The sequence below is a fragment of the Polypterus senegalus genome, chromosome 14 (assembly GCF_016835505.1).
Source record: "Polypterus senegalus isolate Bchr_013 chromosome 14, ASM1683550v1, whole genome shotgun sequence".
NCBI lineage: Eukaryota > Metazoa > Chordata > Cladistia > Polypteriformes > Polypteridae > Polypterus > Polypterus senegalus.
Window position 1 is genome coordinate 119,303,123 of NC_053167.1, and position 16,339 is coordinate 119,319,461.

Consider the following 16,339-nt stretch of genomic DNA (forward strand, 5'->3'; position numbering starts at 1 on the left):
GCAGACCTCACATGCTGACGCTATAAGCTATGCTTAGTTAACCCTTTAGTTACCTTTGGTCCTTTTCCTTATGTTCTACCACTTCTTCCAGTGAGTTTGGGCCTGACACAAATTATGTGAACCAGCTTTTTAATTCAGTTTGTGTATTCTGTTGGCATCACTGCACTACTGCCATTGTCCCAGCACACTACTGCATAGAAGATGTCACTGGCCCCTATGGCCTGCATACACCAAATGACCTCCACCTCCTCCAGAAATAGAGGCCCTGACTCTTCATGAACACATCCTCTCTGCTGGAACTCCACTCAAGCCTGTCGTTCAGATGTACTCAGATGTACACCATCACCCCCACATCTTAGCCATCAATAAGAACAAGGGGCAGAGTGGGCTAAAAGTATATTCCTCTGTCTTACTGATGTTGGCCTGCAGATGGCTCAGTTTACACCATTCAAAGAAGTCCTTCACTAGGGCCCTGCATTTGTTCTCCTGTCCACCGCTGATACATCCAACTATGGCAGAGTCTTTGGAACATTTCTTCACATGACATGATTTAGTGTTGTATCTTAAATCTGAGGCATTCAGAGTAAACATATAGGGCTTCAGTACAGATCCTTGTGCTTCTGTGACCCACAATTTTAAAGCTGTTGAAACTGTGGTCTAATAGTTGATATTACATTGACCCAAGCTTCTCCCCAAGTGCTTTGGGCTGTAAGTGAAGCCCATAAATATGATTCTGTCCTTGCTGCCATTTCTTCAGATGGGAGTAAGCTGTGTTCAGCAAGAAGGTGACAGAATTATCCACTCTGATGTGATCCTGATGGGAAAACTGCAGAGGTCCAGTGCTCTAAAGAATATGTAAGAGATTCATCAAACAAGAGGAGACCATTTAGTCCATCAGGCCCACTTGTTTAGCTAATAGCTAAGCTGCTCCTTTACCACATCCAGCTTCTTCCTACAGGTTGTAAAGGTTTCTGCTTCATGATGCCTACATGCTGGAAGGAGCCATGCTATTCAGAGTGTTACCTTCCCCAGACTGCTAGATTGCGGCCCCCCTGGTTTGCAGCGGTGCCTCAGACTCCCACAGGGCTTCATGGGAGTTGGAGTTGGTTACAGCCCTGTTGGGATCTGAGGATGCCGCCAGGGGTTGCTGCAACAGCTCCTGAGTCCTCTTGGGGGGGTTCTGCCATACCTGGACGTGCTACCAGAAGTAGGTCAACGAGCACCTGGAGCACTTCCAAGGGTGTTATGAATGGAGCCAGAAGTCATTACTCCAGAAGCCAGAGTCGGGAGGAGGAGGACGAAACTTGACCGGAGTAGTGGAAAGGAGAAGAGAAAGAGAAACAGAAAAGAAAGTATTGTGTATGTGCTGTGCTTTGGACTGTGTTGTGCCTATGGGAAACGGAGAAGGCGTTTCCCACGAAAAAGAAGAGAAAAAATAAAATGCATGTCCACTGAACTTGTGTCCCATGATAGTCTGTGTCGGGTTTAGCTGGCAGTGCCAGCATGGGTGGTCGACACATCATAGACCCCTAAAAACTTTTCAGTGGTTGCTTCCTGTATGAAAGTGTCTCCCACTTAATTAATGATCCTATTGTCAATGTGTAGCACTTCACACTTTTCTACATTAAACTCCATTTTCCAGGTGTTTGCCCAGTTCTGAAGCTTGTCCAGGTCATTTTGAATTCTTTTTGCTGCCTCCTTACTTTCTGCCATTGCTCCAGTTTTAGTATCATCTGCAAATTTCACAAATTTACTGACTATACCAGAATCAGAGTCATTAATATAAATCAGAAAAGTAACGATCCAAGGACAAATCCCTGAGGGTCTCCCCTGATGACCTCATTCTCCTCTTATTTGATCTCTTTGTCTCCTGTCGGGTAACCAACTAGAGATGCAGTTTTGTAGGTTACCTCTGATGCCCACAGCTTCTAGTTTCAGGGGTCACAGGTGAGACATATTAGTCCCTCTTGAGTCTTTATAATATATGAAGTCCAAAGCACCAGCTGGGAGTCATGAAGACGTTCGACTACATTTAACTAAACACTCAGGTCATTCAGGTAAAAACGTACAAGAAAGATCTGGACATGAAAACCCAACACAGTGATTAAGATGAGCAGAACAAATGATGTGAGACTTTTTAATGGTAATTCAGCTCTAAGATGCATCCCAGCAAAAGGTGTAATAAAATAATTTTTCCAGAAAACACATTACTTAAATATTTTAACAGAAGTCATCATTTTTAAGCATTCCTGGTTCCAAAAACATGTCTTTTTGTAATTAATGTGAACATAAATAATAATTTAAAGTATAAAAATAAAATAGCAGTACATGTAACAGTATTAATAAATTAAGTTGAAAGCAATCATAATAACATAATAAAGAGACAGGAAAAAAACAATGTTAATAAAAGCAAGAAATAAATAAATAAACAGTGCAATTTACAATTGTTAGAAAACAATAAAAAGTATTGGTAGCAGTTCAGTTTAGGTATTGCAAGAATATTACTCATTTACTCCTCTGTGACAGAGTGCTGCTTCCGCTCCTCCCTGTTAACACTTTTCATTAAATTTGCTAAGTGCCTTGAGTGTGGGAAGGGTGCTATATAAATATAATGTTTTATTATTATTAAAGCTTTAACAAAGGCTTCTTTTGGTCTTCATAACTCTTATAAAACATCAGTTATCAGATGGGTTATTCATGTCTGTGTTGTGTGGCGTATTGACATGCTGGTAAAATGACTTGTAAGCATGAAGCATTCTCAGGTCTTATAATAAATCTGTAATATCAAGAGGAATGTGTCACAGTGAAGACACCTCAGAGCACTCCAAAGTGAAGTTTTGTTAGGTGAAGGAACACTTTACTGATGCTTTAGAAGTGTTATGGAGACCCAAGGAGTGTGTGTTAAGGTTTTGTTACATAAGAGTAAATAGATGCGTTTTTGCAGTACCTCAACTACAGTGTTGCCAAAATATTACTTTTATTACAAATGCAGTGAGGCCCCAAATGTGCAGATGTGTAGAAACTTGGAATTGGTGGATAAGGGTGTCACCTCAAGTCCAACAGGTGCACAGATGTAGTAAAAGAAACAGCATAGCTGGGGGTGCCACATACGTGATACATATGGCAGAATTGTGCAGATACTGGAGTGTGGCTTTATGTATGGATGAGTGTGCCCAGTTAGCCCGGAGTACCACTCAGGGCCGGTGCTGCAATCAAAGTGGGTTTACAAAATGGAAGTATGAGATCAAAGAGCAAGTAGCGTTCTTTCTCACATCTGACGTTTTTGGCCGCACTGCATGCAAACACTTGCATGAATAAAATTCACAGTGAGTACTGCAAATAAATGTTCATTAAATCACACACACACACAAATAAATACAAATGAATGCTTTGAACATGGCCTTTTGTTCACAAAAAAACCCAAAATGCCTAGTGTTCAGTCAGCAATAATCCGTCTTTGCTTGTTAAATTATTAAAAGAAAATTGTAGAAGTATTTGCCAGCCCTAACCTGGTTTAACTCATCACTGTCACGGATGTCACCACTGAAAAGTCACAGATTTACCAAAACAAAGACTGCTGCCATTGCGTTAATGGCCCAACGGTGACTGAACACTTGGCATTCTGTTCAGGCAACGTTAACATTTAAATTCTGGTGTTAGTCAGCTATGTTAGCCACGGCACAGAGTGGTCTTTGTAATTTTAAGAAATGCCACTTTTACAAGAAACTTGAAAAGAAGAATGCCAGTTTAGCTGAATTTAAGAGATTCAGTTGGCATCATGAGTTACCGATAATGATTAAAACCCACACTACGGGAATCCTAAAGTCCTTTTCTTGTGAGCTTGTTAGAACCACTTCTTCTTTCAGTTATTTCCCTCATGATTGCCGTCTCTCATGCCCTTTAGGTACCTTCATAGCCAGATGCCGAGTTCTGCCTCTGCCTCGCTCCGATCGTTGAAGATACAGGACCGCGATCGTCTTCGGTACATGCTGCCGTGAGGCGGCGTTGGTGGTTTTGTCGTTTTAATCAAGTTTAAATAAAAGTCAGATTTAAGAAATCGGGGGTAGCAGTCTTTTTTCATTAAGATGTAGATTTTATTTTGTGCCAAATCAAAGCAAGATGGTGTTGGGTTCAGCAGATTCTTTTTAATGGCTTCCCTTGTGGAATAATCAATGTTTATCTGTGTAGAAAAAAGAGAGAGAGAAAAAAAATACAATAATAATTGCATGTCTTCCTGCTTTCTCCCTAATTGAAACTGTATACATTACCCCCATGACCCTTTATTATCTTTGTGTGGTAGTGATGACCCCATTAACCTGTTCTATTAAAAAAGAAATCCCTGAGCCAAAGCCTACGGAGAAAACAGTGCAGCTACATATTAATTACCAAGAGGAACACCATAGTGAAAACTATTTGATAATCGTCCATAAATATTCCGCAAAAAATTCAAATTGTCTTTCAGGAGGTTTAATACAATATGTTTGTAAATGCAATTCTCTAAGTTCAAGATGTCAAATATTTTTGAACATAAAAAGGAAAAGGCACAATCTGATTTATTGTCACAGAATCTCAATATATTTTCACTTCTTTAGGTCTATTTTTATTTAGCTCATCTCATGAAAACGGTGGCCCATTGTGCTGCATTGAGGCTTATTTCATAATAAAGGACTGAACAATCGTACATTAAATTCTAGAGTCCTAAAACAATATAAAGAAGTCAGAAAACGCAACAACCAGCACCTTACATGGTCTGTCAACACCAACTGCAACCTCAAAAGGGTTCAGCAGAGATTATTTTTATCCTGAGGAGGTTAAAGAGCTTTAGGGTTGGAACTGAAATCCTCATAGATTTCTACTGCAGTGCTATCAAAAGTATCCTGACCACACGCATCACGATGTGCTTTAGGCACCTAACTGTCAGGATCTCAAGCTCCTCCAAAGGACTGTGCGTACTGTTTTTAAAATCATTCGGGCTGACCTTTCACAGCTTCATACTATTAACTCAGCCCAGTGTCTGAGGAGGGCTGAATCAATCAGGTCAGACAGCAAACATCCAGCTCGTCCCATTTTCACTCCTGCCTTCTGGTTGTCATGTTTCAGCTAAGGGTTTCTCCCCTGGTTGGGTTTCAAAGTCGTACCTCTTGTCTTTTTGTCCATTTTTGTGACATTGATCCATGTTAATGTTACTTTTATTTGTTATCCACTTTATTACCAATGTCGATGTTTTGTTCCTTGTATATTGTGGGTGGTTCTCCAACAACATGGGACTACCTGTCGACAAGTAAACGTAATGTAAGTCTTCTTAAATAATATGCTACCGTGGCTGTTCATTTGTCTGTCCAGGATATTAAATCACCTGTAGCTCGCAAACCGTTTGACCTATTGACCTGAAATTTGGTACGCATATACTATGTGATGTCTACTATCCGCTTTTGGGGTGATGATTGACCTCCAATGTTATTCCTCTTTCTATTTTATTTTATTGTAGAATCAACTCTCGGCAGCAGCCAGCGTTCTCATCCCTACCACCTTCGCTGTTACTTCCCCTACCTCTTCCTGTCTTAATTCTTGAGGCAGATTAAAGACTTAAATGCCAGCTGAAGTGAAAAATTAAGGAAAATATACTAAGTAATTGCAACACAAACACGGACTTAATCAGTTTTAACACGAAAAAATGCTGACGAAAGAAGAGAAGAAGCGGCCCGCTAGGTTGGAGAAAAGAAAAGCTGATCAGGAAGCAGCAAGCGCATCAACCTCTGAGCAAACAAATGCTAAATGGACAGAGAAAGAAAACTAGGAATGCTTAAGTCAAGTGTATTCACTGCACGTTATTGTGCAGTGTGCCATTACTGGTGTATACTTAAATACTGTTTAGCATTCTCAGTTCCAGTTGAAAACCTGTGATTGAATCGTAGTGAACGTTTAGTTCTCACTGTTTTTTCCTGCTTCGATTTGGGTTAGCTGCAGCTTTTTGTTTTCATGCTTCCCAATTTCATTGCGCAGTTATCATTTTGTTTTGTTACATGTTGATGAGCCTTGGTATTAGCCAGCTGCTCAATGGCTCTCTGTTCAAGCTTATTCTCTTCACTGTTCGTTACTTAAGCATCTCCCATGTTTGGCTTGACACTCTGGAGATATTGTTAATGGTGTGTAGCACCGTATTTTACAATCATAATGATCTTGACGCTCAGCTGATGGCACTGATGTTCTTATTTTCCTTGCTATGAGTGGCCTCAGCAATGTGCTTGAGAGTCAGCAGGTTGCGCTGCTGCTCCTAATCCCTTATGCTTGTGGATTTGGCAATGCACTTGAATGTCAAGAGATGCAACTGCTGTTCTTTTCTTTCTACCATGTAACACTCACCAACAGTTTTCCATAAGAAAGATGCTGAACTCCAAGAACTTTGCGGAGGATGGCTCTACCACATCATGTATCACATCATAAGCTTTCAATTAAGAAAAAATCAGGGTGGTTTGAGAGTTATCATGTGACAGATGGACACAACTATTAGCATTTTATATATTTCAATTCTGTAATAGCAGAGTAAGAGCACTAACTAGACCCCTGATTAACATCTAGTATTTTATGCACCAGAATGGGTTTACTTCAAGTACCCTAGTTAAGGCGGCCCTTACCTGAAAGATGTGCACATGAGTTTAAGTGGTGAAGCTAAATGAGCCCAGTGTAACTGACCAACCTCCCAACCAGGCTTGTACCCAAGTCCTGCTGAGGAAGGCTTGAAAGTGAACTAGTAAATGAACAGATGGATAAGACTAGTATCCTGTCCAGGATTGGTTCTGGTCCATCTTCCATTATTGCCAGGATAGGATCTGGCACCCCTCAGTTTTGAAACTGAAATTGAATGGGTTCATAAAATGGTGGCATGCATTGGTTCAGACATAGACATGTGCTTGCTGTATATGTAAATAGTGATTGAATTCAGACTAGCAACTTTGCTGTTAAAGTTTTTGCTTCTCTGGGATTACGTGAATGTTGCCATGGAGATAGTCCCTTATGTCTTGTTCAGACATCAGTCTCTTGTCACCTTACTTGCTTATGCAATGTAATGTTTATTTTCAAGTTCTGAGAGACAATTGTGTGTTTTCTTTGCAAGTATCCTACAAAACACTTGACAAACGGCGTTGATCTTGCATAACACTTTCATGATTATAATCTGAAGGCTGCTTAACACAACTGAAGATTGTGAAGTTCAGGATGCTTATCAACTGAGCTGAATCATGACACCTTCTTCCTGCTGTTGTCTTTGGCTTGCTGCATGCTGTATCTAAGAGACCGAGTTTTGAATGAGACAACACTTTTTTGCTTACTGTCTAAATCCTTGCAGTTTATACTGTTAGCCTACAAGAGTTTAGTGACAACTCCTTCTCCATAACCTAAGTTAATTCACTGTGAGTGAGCAGGAGCTCCCGTACATGTGTTTATGCCCTGTAATGGCCTAACATTCTATTTACTTTTGTCCAGTACTGCTGAACAGTGTTGATCTACGAATTTCCTGGGTTTGACCTTGTTTGATTAACTTTTCCCTGAAAATTTGTAATGTGGCTTCCTTTTGCGATCATTATTTTCCCCATTGCCCCGTGATGCTTTATGAGACCAGCCTGACATCTCAGAGCTATAGCAGCCCATGTTGGATTCACCACCTTCACTCTCTCCTTTCCAGCAAGCTGTTTGAGACCTACCAGCCCCCTCCCACCTCTCCACTTGTCCACCAGAGAGCTGTCAGAAGCAGAAGCAGCCATTTGGGTTGTGGTGACAATCTAATGGAGGTGTGAAGAGACTTTTCAATCCTCAGTGATCCAGTCCGACACAGAATGCCAGAAGCAGCAGTTGCCACCAGATGGTGAGTGACAACTTGGAGTACGCCGATGTACATGTGTTGACATGCCCTGATGACACCATGGAGTTCTGGGTTACGAGGCAGGATTTAATCCGTGAGCGAGCTCAGTATGCACTGGAGGTTCTGTGTTGTCTGGCTTACTGACATTCTGACATTGATAAAAATGAACGAGGATTTCCAACCGCCTCCCACTGATTTCTGGGACTTGATGTCTAATGCTCTCTATTGCTTTGCCTTTGCTTTTCTGTAACTCTTATGTGGACTGGACTTGTGGAAGCCATGCCACATTGAATTCATACTTCCTGCTCCTGCTGTCTGCAATACAGTATATTTTACTGTTTTGACATTAAATCATATCACTGTTCCTTCAAATGTGTCTATGGGGGCCAAGCCTCTCTGAATTCATGCTTCCTGCTCCTGTTGTCTGCAATATATTTGAATGCTTTGATATTAAACTGTACTACTGCTATCTCAGGTGTATCGATGGGGGGCTTCACAGCTCAGGTCATATTATAGGCCAGAAAAATCAAGTTACCAGATGCTTCTCTAGCCTTCAGGGACACGTAAAAAAAAAAACTTTTAATGCCCTCAAACAAGTTCAGTGTCCCCATTTCCATTGACTTCAATGCATCTCTGCAAAATTCAAAAACCTTTTAGAGATTTTACTGAACTCAAAGGAAAAGGCTTCGTTCCCCATGACCCTGATACTAGATCACTGGGATTCGGTAGATACATGAATGGATGGGTGGATGGTCTTAATGAGTTGTGACCTGCAAAGGACTAGAATAGTGTCCAGAACTCATTCTTGCTCATTGCCTGAATAGTCTGGAAGCTGAGATCAGAAGTCAAGTCTGTAATCCTCAACTGGTAATGATACTGCAGCGTCCTGTTGTTAAGGTGGCTCTCCCTTTTACCAGAGACTTACAGTATTGAACTTTTTTTCTCACATAGCCCCAAAGAGTATCTAAGTTATTTTAAGTATACAAATGATGATACCTCCTTGTGTGAGCCGGTTTCAACATAAACAGAATAGATCTTCTTAGCCTTAGAGCTCAGTTTAGCAGAGGGCTTCATCTTCTTAAAATCTTCACAGATCTGCCAGAATTCAATATTTTCTTCACTGAATTGTGACTTTAGGAACATGCTGAAGACTTGAAGTCCTTCTGCAAAGCAAAAACAGAAGGAGCCTGATGTTTGTTGACTCAATGAAGAGTGGGATTGCCTAAACATGTACAATTAATGACATTGTGAAAAGAAGTGAAAAACTGAGGTTTACCTGCACCTGAAAGAGAAGTTACTTGTTCTATCTATCTATCTATCTATCTATCTATCTATCTATCTATCTATCTATCTATCTATCTATCTATCTATCTATCTATCTATCTATCTATCTATCTATCTGTATTAGTTTGTCTGTATTCCTACAAAGTGTATTCACACAGGAGCCTACTGAACCAGCAACCTTGTGGTTTTACAGTTCAGTATTATATGCAAAGTAAGCCAAGAGATAACTGGCTAAGTTGGGATCTCAAACCCCAATCAGTTTTTTAAATAGCCGATTCTTGTTATTTAAACCCCATTATTTAATTTCATGGTTGTTTGTGCTCTCATTCTGCCACCATGGACATTTCCCACACTGTTGATTTTCTTTTTTCTGAGACTACCATCAAAATGTTTTGTGTATCTAAGAAGATTAAATATTATATGATGGACACAGGCTATGTGGTCTTGTGTTTGGATAACTTTATATCTCATTTTTTCTTCGACTACTAATAAAGAAAAAATTGCAATAATTAAGGGGTCCAAGTCTTAAAAGACAGTCAGTCTTTATCTAACCTGCTCTGTCATGAACAGGGTCACAGAGGTCTGCTAGAGCTTATCCCAGCTAGTACAGGGCAAAATACAGGAACAAACACTGAACAGGGCACCCAACTATTGCAGGGCAAAGAAACACACAGACCCCCACCACACACTAGGGCCAATTCAGGAAATGCCAGCACCTAACCTGCATATCTTTGGACTGTGGGTACAAAAACAGAACACCCAGAAGAAACCATATGGGGAGAACATGCAAACTCGAAACAGGGAGGACCCAGGATGGGAACCCTGGTCTCTTTACTGTGAGGTAGCAGCGCTACCACTGCACCAACGTGCCACCCCATATCTTAAAAAACAGATCAATTAAAATTAAAACAAAACAGGTTAATTAGCACTAACTGGTCGCTAATTAAGGAGATTGCTAGAGTGAAAACCTGCAGCCCTCCTGGATTAGAGTTGGGCACCCCTTCTACTTGAGAATAGATATCTGTTGAGTCTGTCATTATATATTCTGTATTAGATTTTTACTATTATTGCACTTTTGACAGAGCCCGTTACATGACCATAATACATTGGAATTGTTTACTTATGTATTTCAAACAGGTGGTGCACAGGCATGGGAAAGAAACTATATAAATAAAATGTATTATTATTATTATTATTATTATTATTATTATTATTAGGGTCACACTGCATCATCCTGCCTATCAGCCACATTATTGTCTTTAAAAAATATCCCACTAACCTTTATGAGCAAGAAGGGTATCAAAGGATTCGCACCACTTCACAGCTTCTTCCGGGGCCACACTACAGAAATGACACATCAATACAGAAAATTAGTTGCTTCACAAATTAAGTTTTCCCCAAATATGTGGCAAGCCGAATTCTTCCCTCTGCCACCATGGTCCATTGCACAACAGTATAAGCAGACTCCTTGAACAATGGAGTTTCCAGTAAAGACCTTATTAACTGCTATCAGTTCAGTCCAGGTAATAAGGGTTGGCAGGGGCAGTGACAGGAGAATAGCAGTCCAATAAAAAAAATGCAGTGCCATTAAATAATAATTCAAGTAACCAGATATTAAACACAAATTACCCCAGTTCTCACACTGCAATAAAACTGATAAACGACTTCCAGCTCCACAACTCAGCTCACTCCTGGCACTCGTCCAATAGCCAGTAGGAAGCTTGTGCTAATCATTAGAGGAACCAGAATGCAGAAGACAGGGTCTGCACATTCTGTGTGTGTGTATGAGTGTGCGTGTGTGTAGTTAGTAAGTGGCAGGTGGGACGCCCTTTCATTACGTAGAATTTTACTTGTCCTCATTCCAATTGTCTCTTACCAAAAATGGCTTCAAGAAGGACCAAAGCTTTGAGTATATGTGTTTATTGTCAAATATTTACAAAGAAGCGATGACCACTGGGTGTACACAAATGCAAAAAATAACTATGAAAGCGTCAGGTCTCTCTTTATAAACGTTGTATCCACTAGATGTGGTGGCTCATCCATCTACCCACTGTTCCAGGAGCGAAAATCCCTTATGCCTTCTCGTGCCCTGTCTCAGCAGTGACGGAGGATACAGGGACCTCGTACGGAAAGCGCTAATAAGTCAGTGCTGCCAACAGCAGGTTTAATTTAACCAGAGTGTGGATAATTTTTGACTCGCCCTCGTACATGCACAGCCTGACAGAGTGCAATGGACATGCAGACTACTAAATCCTTAACAGTAACCTGGTTAAGGGTTTACATGGTCAAATAATCGAATAATTCGTGGAGAAACCTCCCTCTGTTAATCCGATTCCTCAAAAGCCAATAACTCAAATTTCTCTAATTGGAACAAAGGTTAACATGGCATTTTAGGTTTCTGCGAATAATTGGGTTATGGAAGTGCTATTTGTCACTTCTATATTTAAAGGGCTGCTAGCCTGATGTGGCTTTACTTCAACGGTCAGGTAAAGCCCCGGTCAGTAGTTAGTTTTGGGATGACGCTATCTAGAACATCTGAGGAGCACCACGCCACAGTGTCCTCTGGTTGCTTATGAGACCATTACACCCACAAATCTTCCATTAAGTCTTACATTGTTAGGTCTCTCAGGCAGCCTTTAAAGGGCCACAAGGGTGCTGTCACCTCACATTAAGCACACTCTTCTAGCAATTTTATGTCGTAGACTTCATTGATATAATTTTGTCAAGGCAGTTGGTGGCTTGCTCCTGAGAAGCTGGTTATGTAATGTAGCATACCCACAGACTCACTCCTACTAGTCCAGGACTCACCCTGACAAAATCATAGTCTTTTGTCATAGGAGCAGGCTCTGCGCACCCGAGAGTTGATAACCAGTGAATGGTCCTCCAGAATACAGCGACAAGGAATAAGAAATAGGGGTGTTTTGGACTTCACAAACAGAAGAGATCTGTCTGATGTATCTTGTTTTATGTACAATGACAGAATGTAAAAAAGGAAAAAAGGGCCGAGATCACTGGTGAACTCACTGTACACATTAATCTTTGTTTCAGCACCGGCTCCATCAGGTAGAATGTTATTGGCTGTCGCAATAAAGGGGCGACTGTGCTGGAATTTCACGATGCTTGCCCAGCGATTTTAAGGTTGTTTAAATTGACATGGTCCAGCAATGAGAACTGCAGAAGTAGTCAGCAAGTATGACATACCAATGACTAGAAGCTGCATGGTAGGAGAACCATGCCACAGTGCCCTCGGGTGGCCGCTTCATACCACTCAGCCAGAAGTCTTTCTTAAATCTTATATTGCCAGCTCTCTCAGGGAAGTTTGAAGGAGCCACAAGGTCCCAGGCACTGTGTGCCTAAAATACTAGAGCTTAATGAGCGGCCATCATGCCATCCCTCCTAAGCCCCGCTGCTAAATGGGCAGCTCATGATACCTTGTACCAGCCAGATTTTCTAATCCTTTAAGCCATCTTTCTTACTTTAGATGAAGGGTCCCTGGTCCCGCTCTAGACTCAGAAGTAGTATTTGTTTCTTTCTCTTTCTCCTTTGCGATCCATGGTTAACTGGGTAAATACATTGTGTGGAAGATCAGGGATCGAACAGCTCCCTATCCCAGGCGCAGATGGGCTCAGTGACACACGAGTCCCAAAAGCACACTTTTATTTTGTTTTTCTTTAGCACACAGTGCACCAATCAACAATTGCTCAGTCCCTTTCCTTTCTCTCTTTTATTTCTCCTCTTTTTCTCTTGTGCCTCCACTCCTCCTTGCAGCTTTGTCCTCCACCACTCGACTCTAGCTCCCTGATTGTTGGTGAGGGAGCTCCTTTTATAGCACACCCGGAAGTGCTCCAGGTATTTCTTGACCTTCTTCTGGCTGCATGTCTGGGTGTGGCAGAAGAGGTTCCTCTAAGGATCCAGATTCACCTACAGCACCCACTGGTGACACTCACAGAACCCAACAGGGCTGCTCCAAACTACAAAGCCCAGCAGACCCTGCTGGAATCTGTGCTGCTGCAGCAACCCAGGGAGGCTGCCCTCTAACATCCCTGGGGAGATAACGTCCCAAACAGGGTCTCTCCCTCGGTCCTTCAACCCAGTTTGCATTCCGGCCAGGTAATAATCTGGACATCTGCCACAATTGGGTATGCACTGCTGGCACACTGTCAGGGCAACAGGAAGGTTCCTCTCTATCTTAGGGACCTACTGGGTATTGTCCACTCTTGTGCCAGCCTGGCAAACCTTAACCCATCACAAGAGTTAACTGATCAAAAATTATCTCTTGAAAATGGTCGAAGGCAGCCATTTGCATGTCTGTACTCACATTCTAACAAGACAAAGCTCAAATTGTTTTCTTGATCAGGCATTTTTGTGATCAGAGAGAAATGTATGATCGTCTTATTGGAATTAAACAAAATCAGGCAGTAAAAAATACAGCTGGCACAAATTTGTGAGAATTTATTTAGCAGTTTGATGATTAAACTGTAATCATTTTGTGGAACAAAGCCAAAACAAGGATGAAGAAGACAGGGTCCTATTGGGTATTATGCACTTTCAGATTAAAAACGGGTTTACAATATAACACGTTTTATAGAAAGCTTAAAAAATAAGGACAATAAAAAATCGAAACTTTTTCTCCTGGGTTGCGATTGACTTTTGTTCTTACTCTTGCAAATGAATTTCCTTTCTTAGCTATTGGATAGGTGAAACACCTTTTCATAAACTGGCAAGTTAATATTTAATTGACTACTAAATTGTTTTGTAAAGTCAATGATATAACAGGTTGACATTTTATTGTTGGACACTGGCATGTCACCAGCATCTACTGTTGGTGAAATCAACCCCATCTGTCTATTTACAGCATGAGCAGCACTACGTATGTTTCCATTAGCAGATCTTGAAGGGTCAGAGTTCGGGCTGGTGGCTTTGGTCTGCACCTCTCTCACGCACATTCTGGCTGTTTTTACATTCATTCTTTTATCTAAAATGGGATACAATAGAAAGTCTGAGGATCGGAGGAACGTTAATTGCACCCATGGAGCTATAAGGCAGTCTTAATCATTACACCAACTATTAGTCATCCTTTGAATTTTACTGAATACAAAATAAAATCTGCTAATTTGACTGAAAAGTGTTAAGATAAAAGGAAAATGACATAATATTTGGCCAAAATGGTAACAATCTTAAAAAAATTGCCTTGTTATTATATCACAGTTTTTTAAATAAAATAAAAGGAATATACTGTACATATTATTTCTGAGATTGCTGAGAGTATAGAAACAATTGCGTGCCTGGCAAAGGGATGCCTAAAAACAAAATGACCAGAATGGCACTTGACAATGGAAGGTTACAGAGCTTCTCAGGGGACATGGTGTAATGTTTTTTTGTGAGAAATCATGTGCACACCATTTACTATCTTAAACAAATGACATCCTGTCCCCTCAGGGGCTCCATAGAAGGTGGTTCAAGTCACTGTATTTGTTTAGATTGCAACTTCCTGTTTAATGTACAGCTTCATACACCCTTTAAAATAAAATGTGATTAAATATACACAAACTGTAATTCAATAAAAATACCAAGCACAAATATAATATGTTGAAACAGACAAAAATGATACATACTGTCACAAAGAAAAACATTTTCAAAGTTCCAAAAATGGAAGCAGTATCACCCTGAGCAGAGAGGGGGCGCTGTCACTAATGCCATCTCCAATTCTACCTGCAGTTCAGATGCTTGCCAGCCTGACAACGAATGACCCAACTTCTGCTTCCATCACAAAGCCCCGCCCGTTCTAGTTCAGTGATACAAAAACCTTGAAGTGGATGTTCACTGGAGGACCATCATGTAAGGTTGGAAAGGTTGACCCCTCACTTTTTCATTTGACTGACTGCCAACTGTTTTGCACTCCAATGTGCATTTTTCTTTACCCTGTTTTTGCCATTGTCTTTAATAAAATGAGGTTACCATCTGGTACCTTGCTTCATTTTTCAGATTGCAATATATACACCTTAATTATGACCTTTATGAAGGTGGTGCAGTGGTGGTGCTGCTGCTTCACAATAAGGGTTTGTATCCCAGATGCTCCCAGTATGAAGTTTTCTTGTTCTCCCCGTGTCCACATTGGTTTCCTCTCACAGTCCAACACATGCAGTGCCCCTGATGAGTGTGTGTGTTAGTGTGTCTTCATGCACCCTGCCTTGTGCTCGATGAGTGCTGCAATACGCTCTAGTTGCCTTGAGGATGATCAGGTTAAGAAAACGGATGGATGGATACCAATGATATAAGTTAAGAGATGTCATTCTTGCTTCCCAGTAACAAGAATATTTTAATTATGTTAGCATCTCCATAAATCTCCATTGTGAAGATTTATTGTAAGTCACTGGTTAAAGAAGAACCTATACAAAATTCCAGTGTATGGAGTGTGGATTTAAAATGAACATATGGGTAGTCAGTACATGCTGCTTGTAGAGAAGCTTCTCCTAAAATGTACAGGTCAGCAGCAGAACTTCATGAAACTACACAGTGGCCTCAGAGGATCCCCATAAGGAGTGCCTCGGCCCCTTAAATAATAAAAAAAGACACTCAGCGGAGCAATAAATCCAGAGGCCTCCCTACAGCCACAGTGTTCTGTCAGATTGAGGTTTTTACTGTTGATATAGACGTGGCCTTAAGGGTTACCAAAATTTGATCTGATGTAAGGAAATAAAGAGCCCCTCCTTGCCGATGCTCATGTAATAACAAGGTGATTTGTGGTGAGGGTTCAAAGGTAGAGTATGTACATGACGGTGGGATGGTCCTTATTCAATTGGTTTGTTTCTTAAATGGGAAGTGGATGTGCTAGTTCAAAGTTAAGCAGGGAACACGTCAAGTGGAGCTGCAGAATTTATTTTTATATTTTTATATATTTACCCCATCTCTTTGGCAGACAAGGAAACAAATTTTTAACGCTTGCATCCACAATCTCTTTTTTCGGTCATGACCCACAGCTCATGACCATAGGGGATGTGCCTTTTAGCGCAGCTCTTTCTTCTCAACGACTGACTGGTACAATATCCTCATGGCTGTTCCCTCACTCATGAATAAGACACTGAGATATTTAAACTCCTTGACTTGAGACAGCACCTCACCCCAATGTGGAGAGTTGCACGCCACGCTTTTCTAACTGAGAACCATAACCTTGGACTTAGAGGTGCTGATCTTCAT

General features: G+C 41.0%; 1 protein-coding gene across 1 annotated transcript in view; it reads right to left on the minus strand.

Annotated features, from left to right (window-relative positions):
• Positions 1-2,104: 2,104 nt before the first annotated feature.
• The window catches only part of rgs18 (regulator of G protein signaling 18), a 30,900-nt gene continuing 16,665 nt past the window's right edge, over positions 2,105-16,339 (minus strand). Inside the window, exons 3-5 of the mRNA XM_039735359.1 lie at positions 10,422-10,483; positions 8,855-9,021; positions 2,105-4,180 (exon numbers count right to left, since the gene is read on the minus strand). Of these exons, the coding sequence (XP_039591293.1) occupies positions 3,911-4,180; positions 8,855-9,021; positions 10,422-10,483 (499 nt within the window). The 3' untranslated portion in view covers positions 2,105-3,910. The remainder of the gene's footprint in view (positions 4,181-8,854; positions 9,022-10,421; positions 10,484-16,339) is intronic.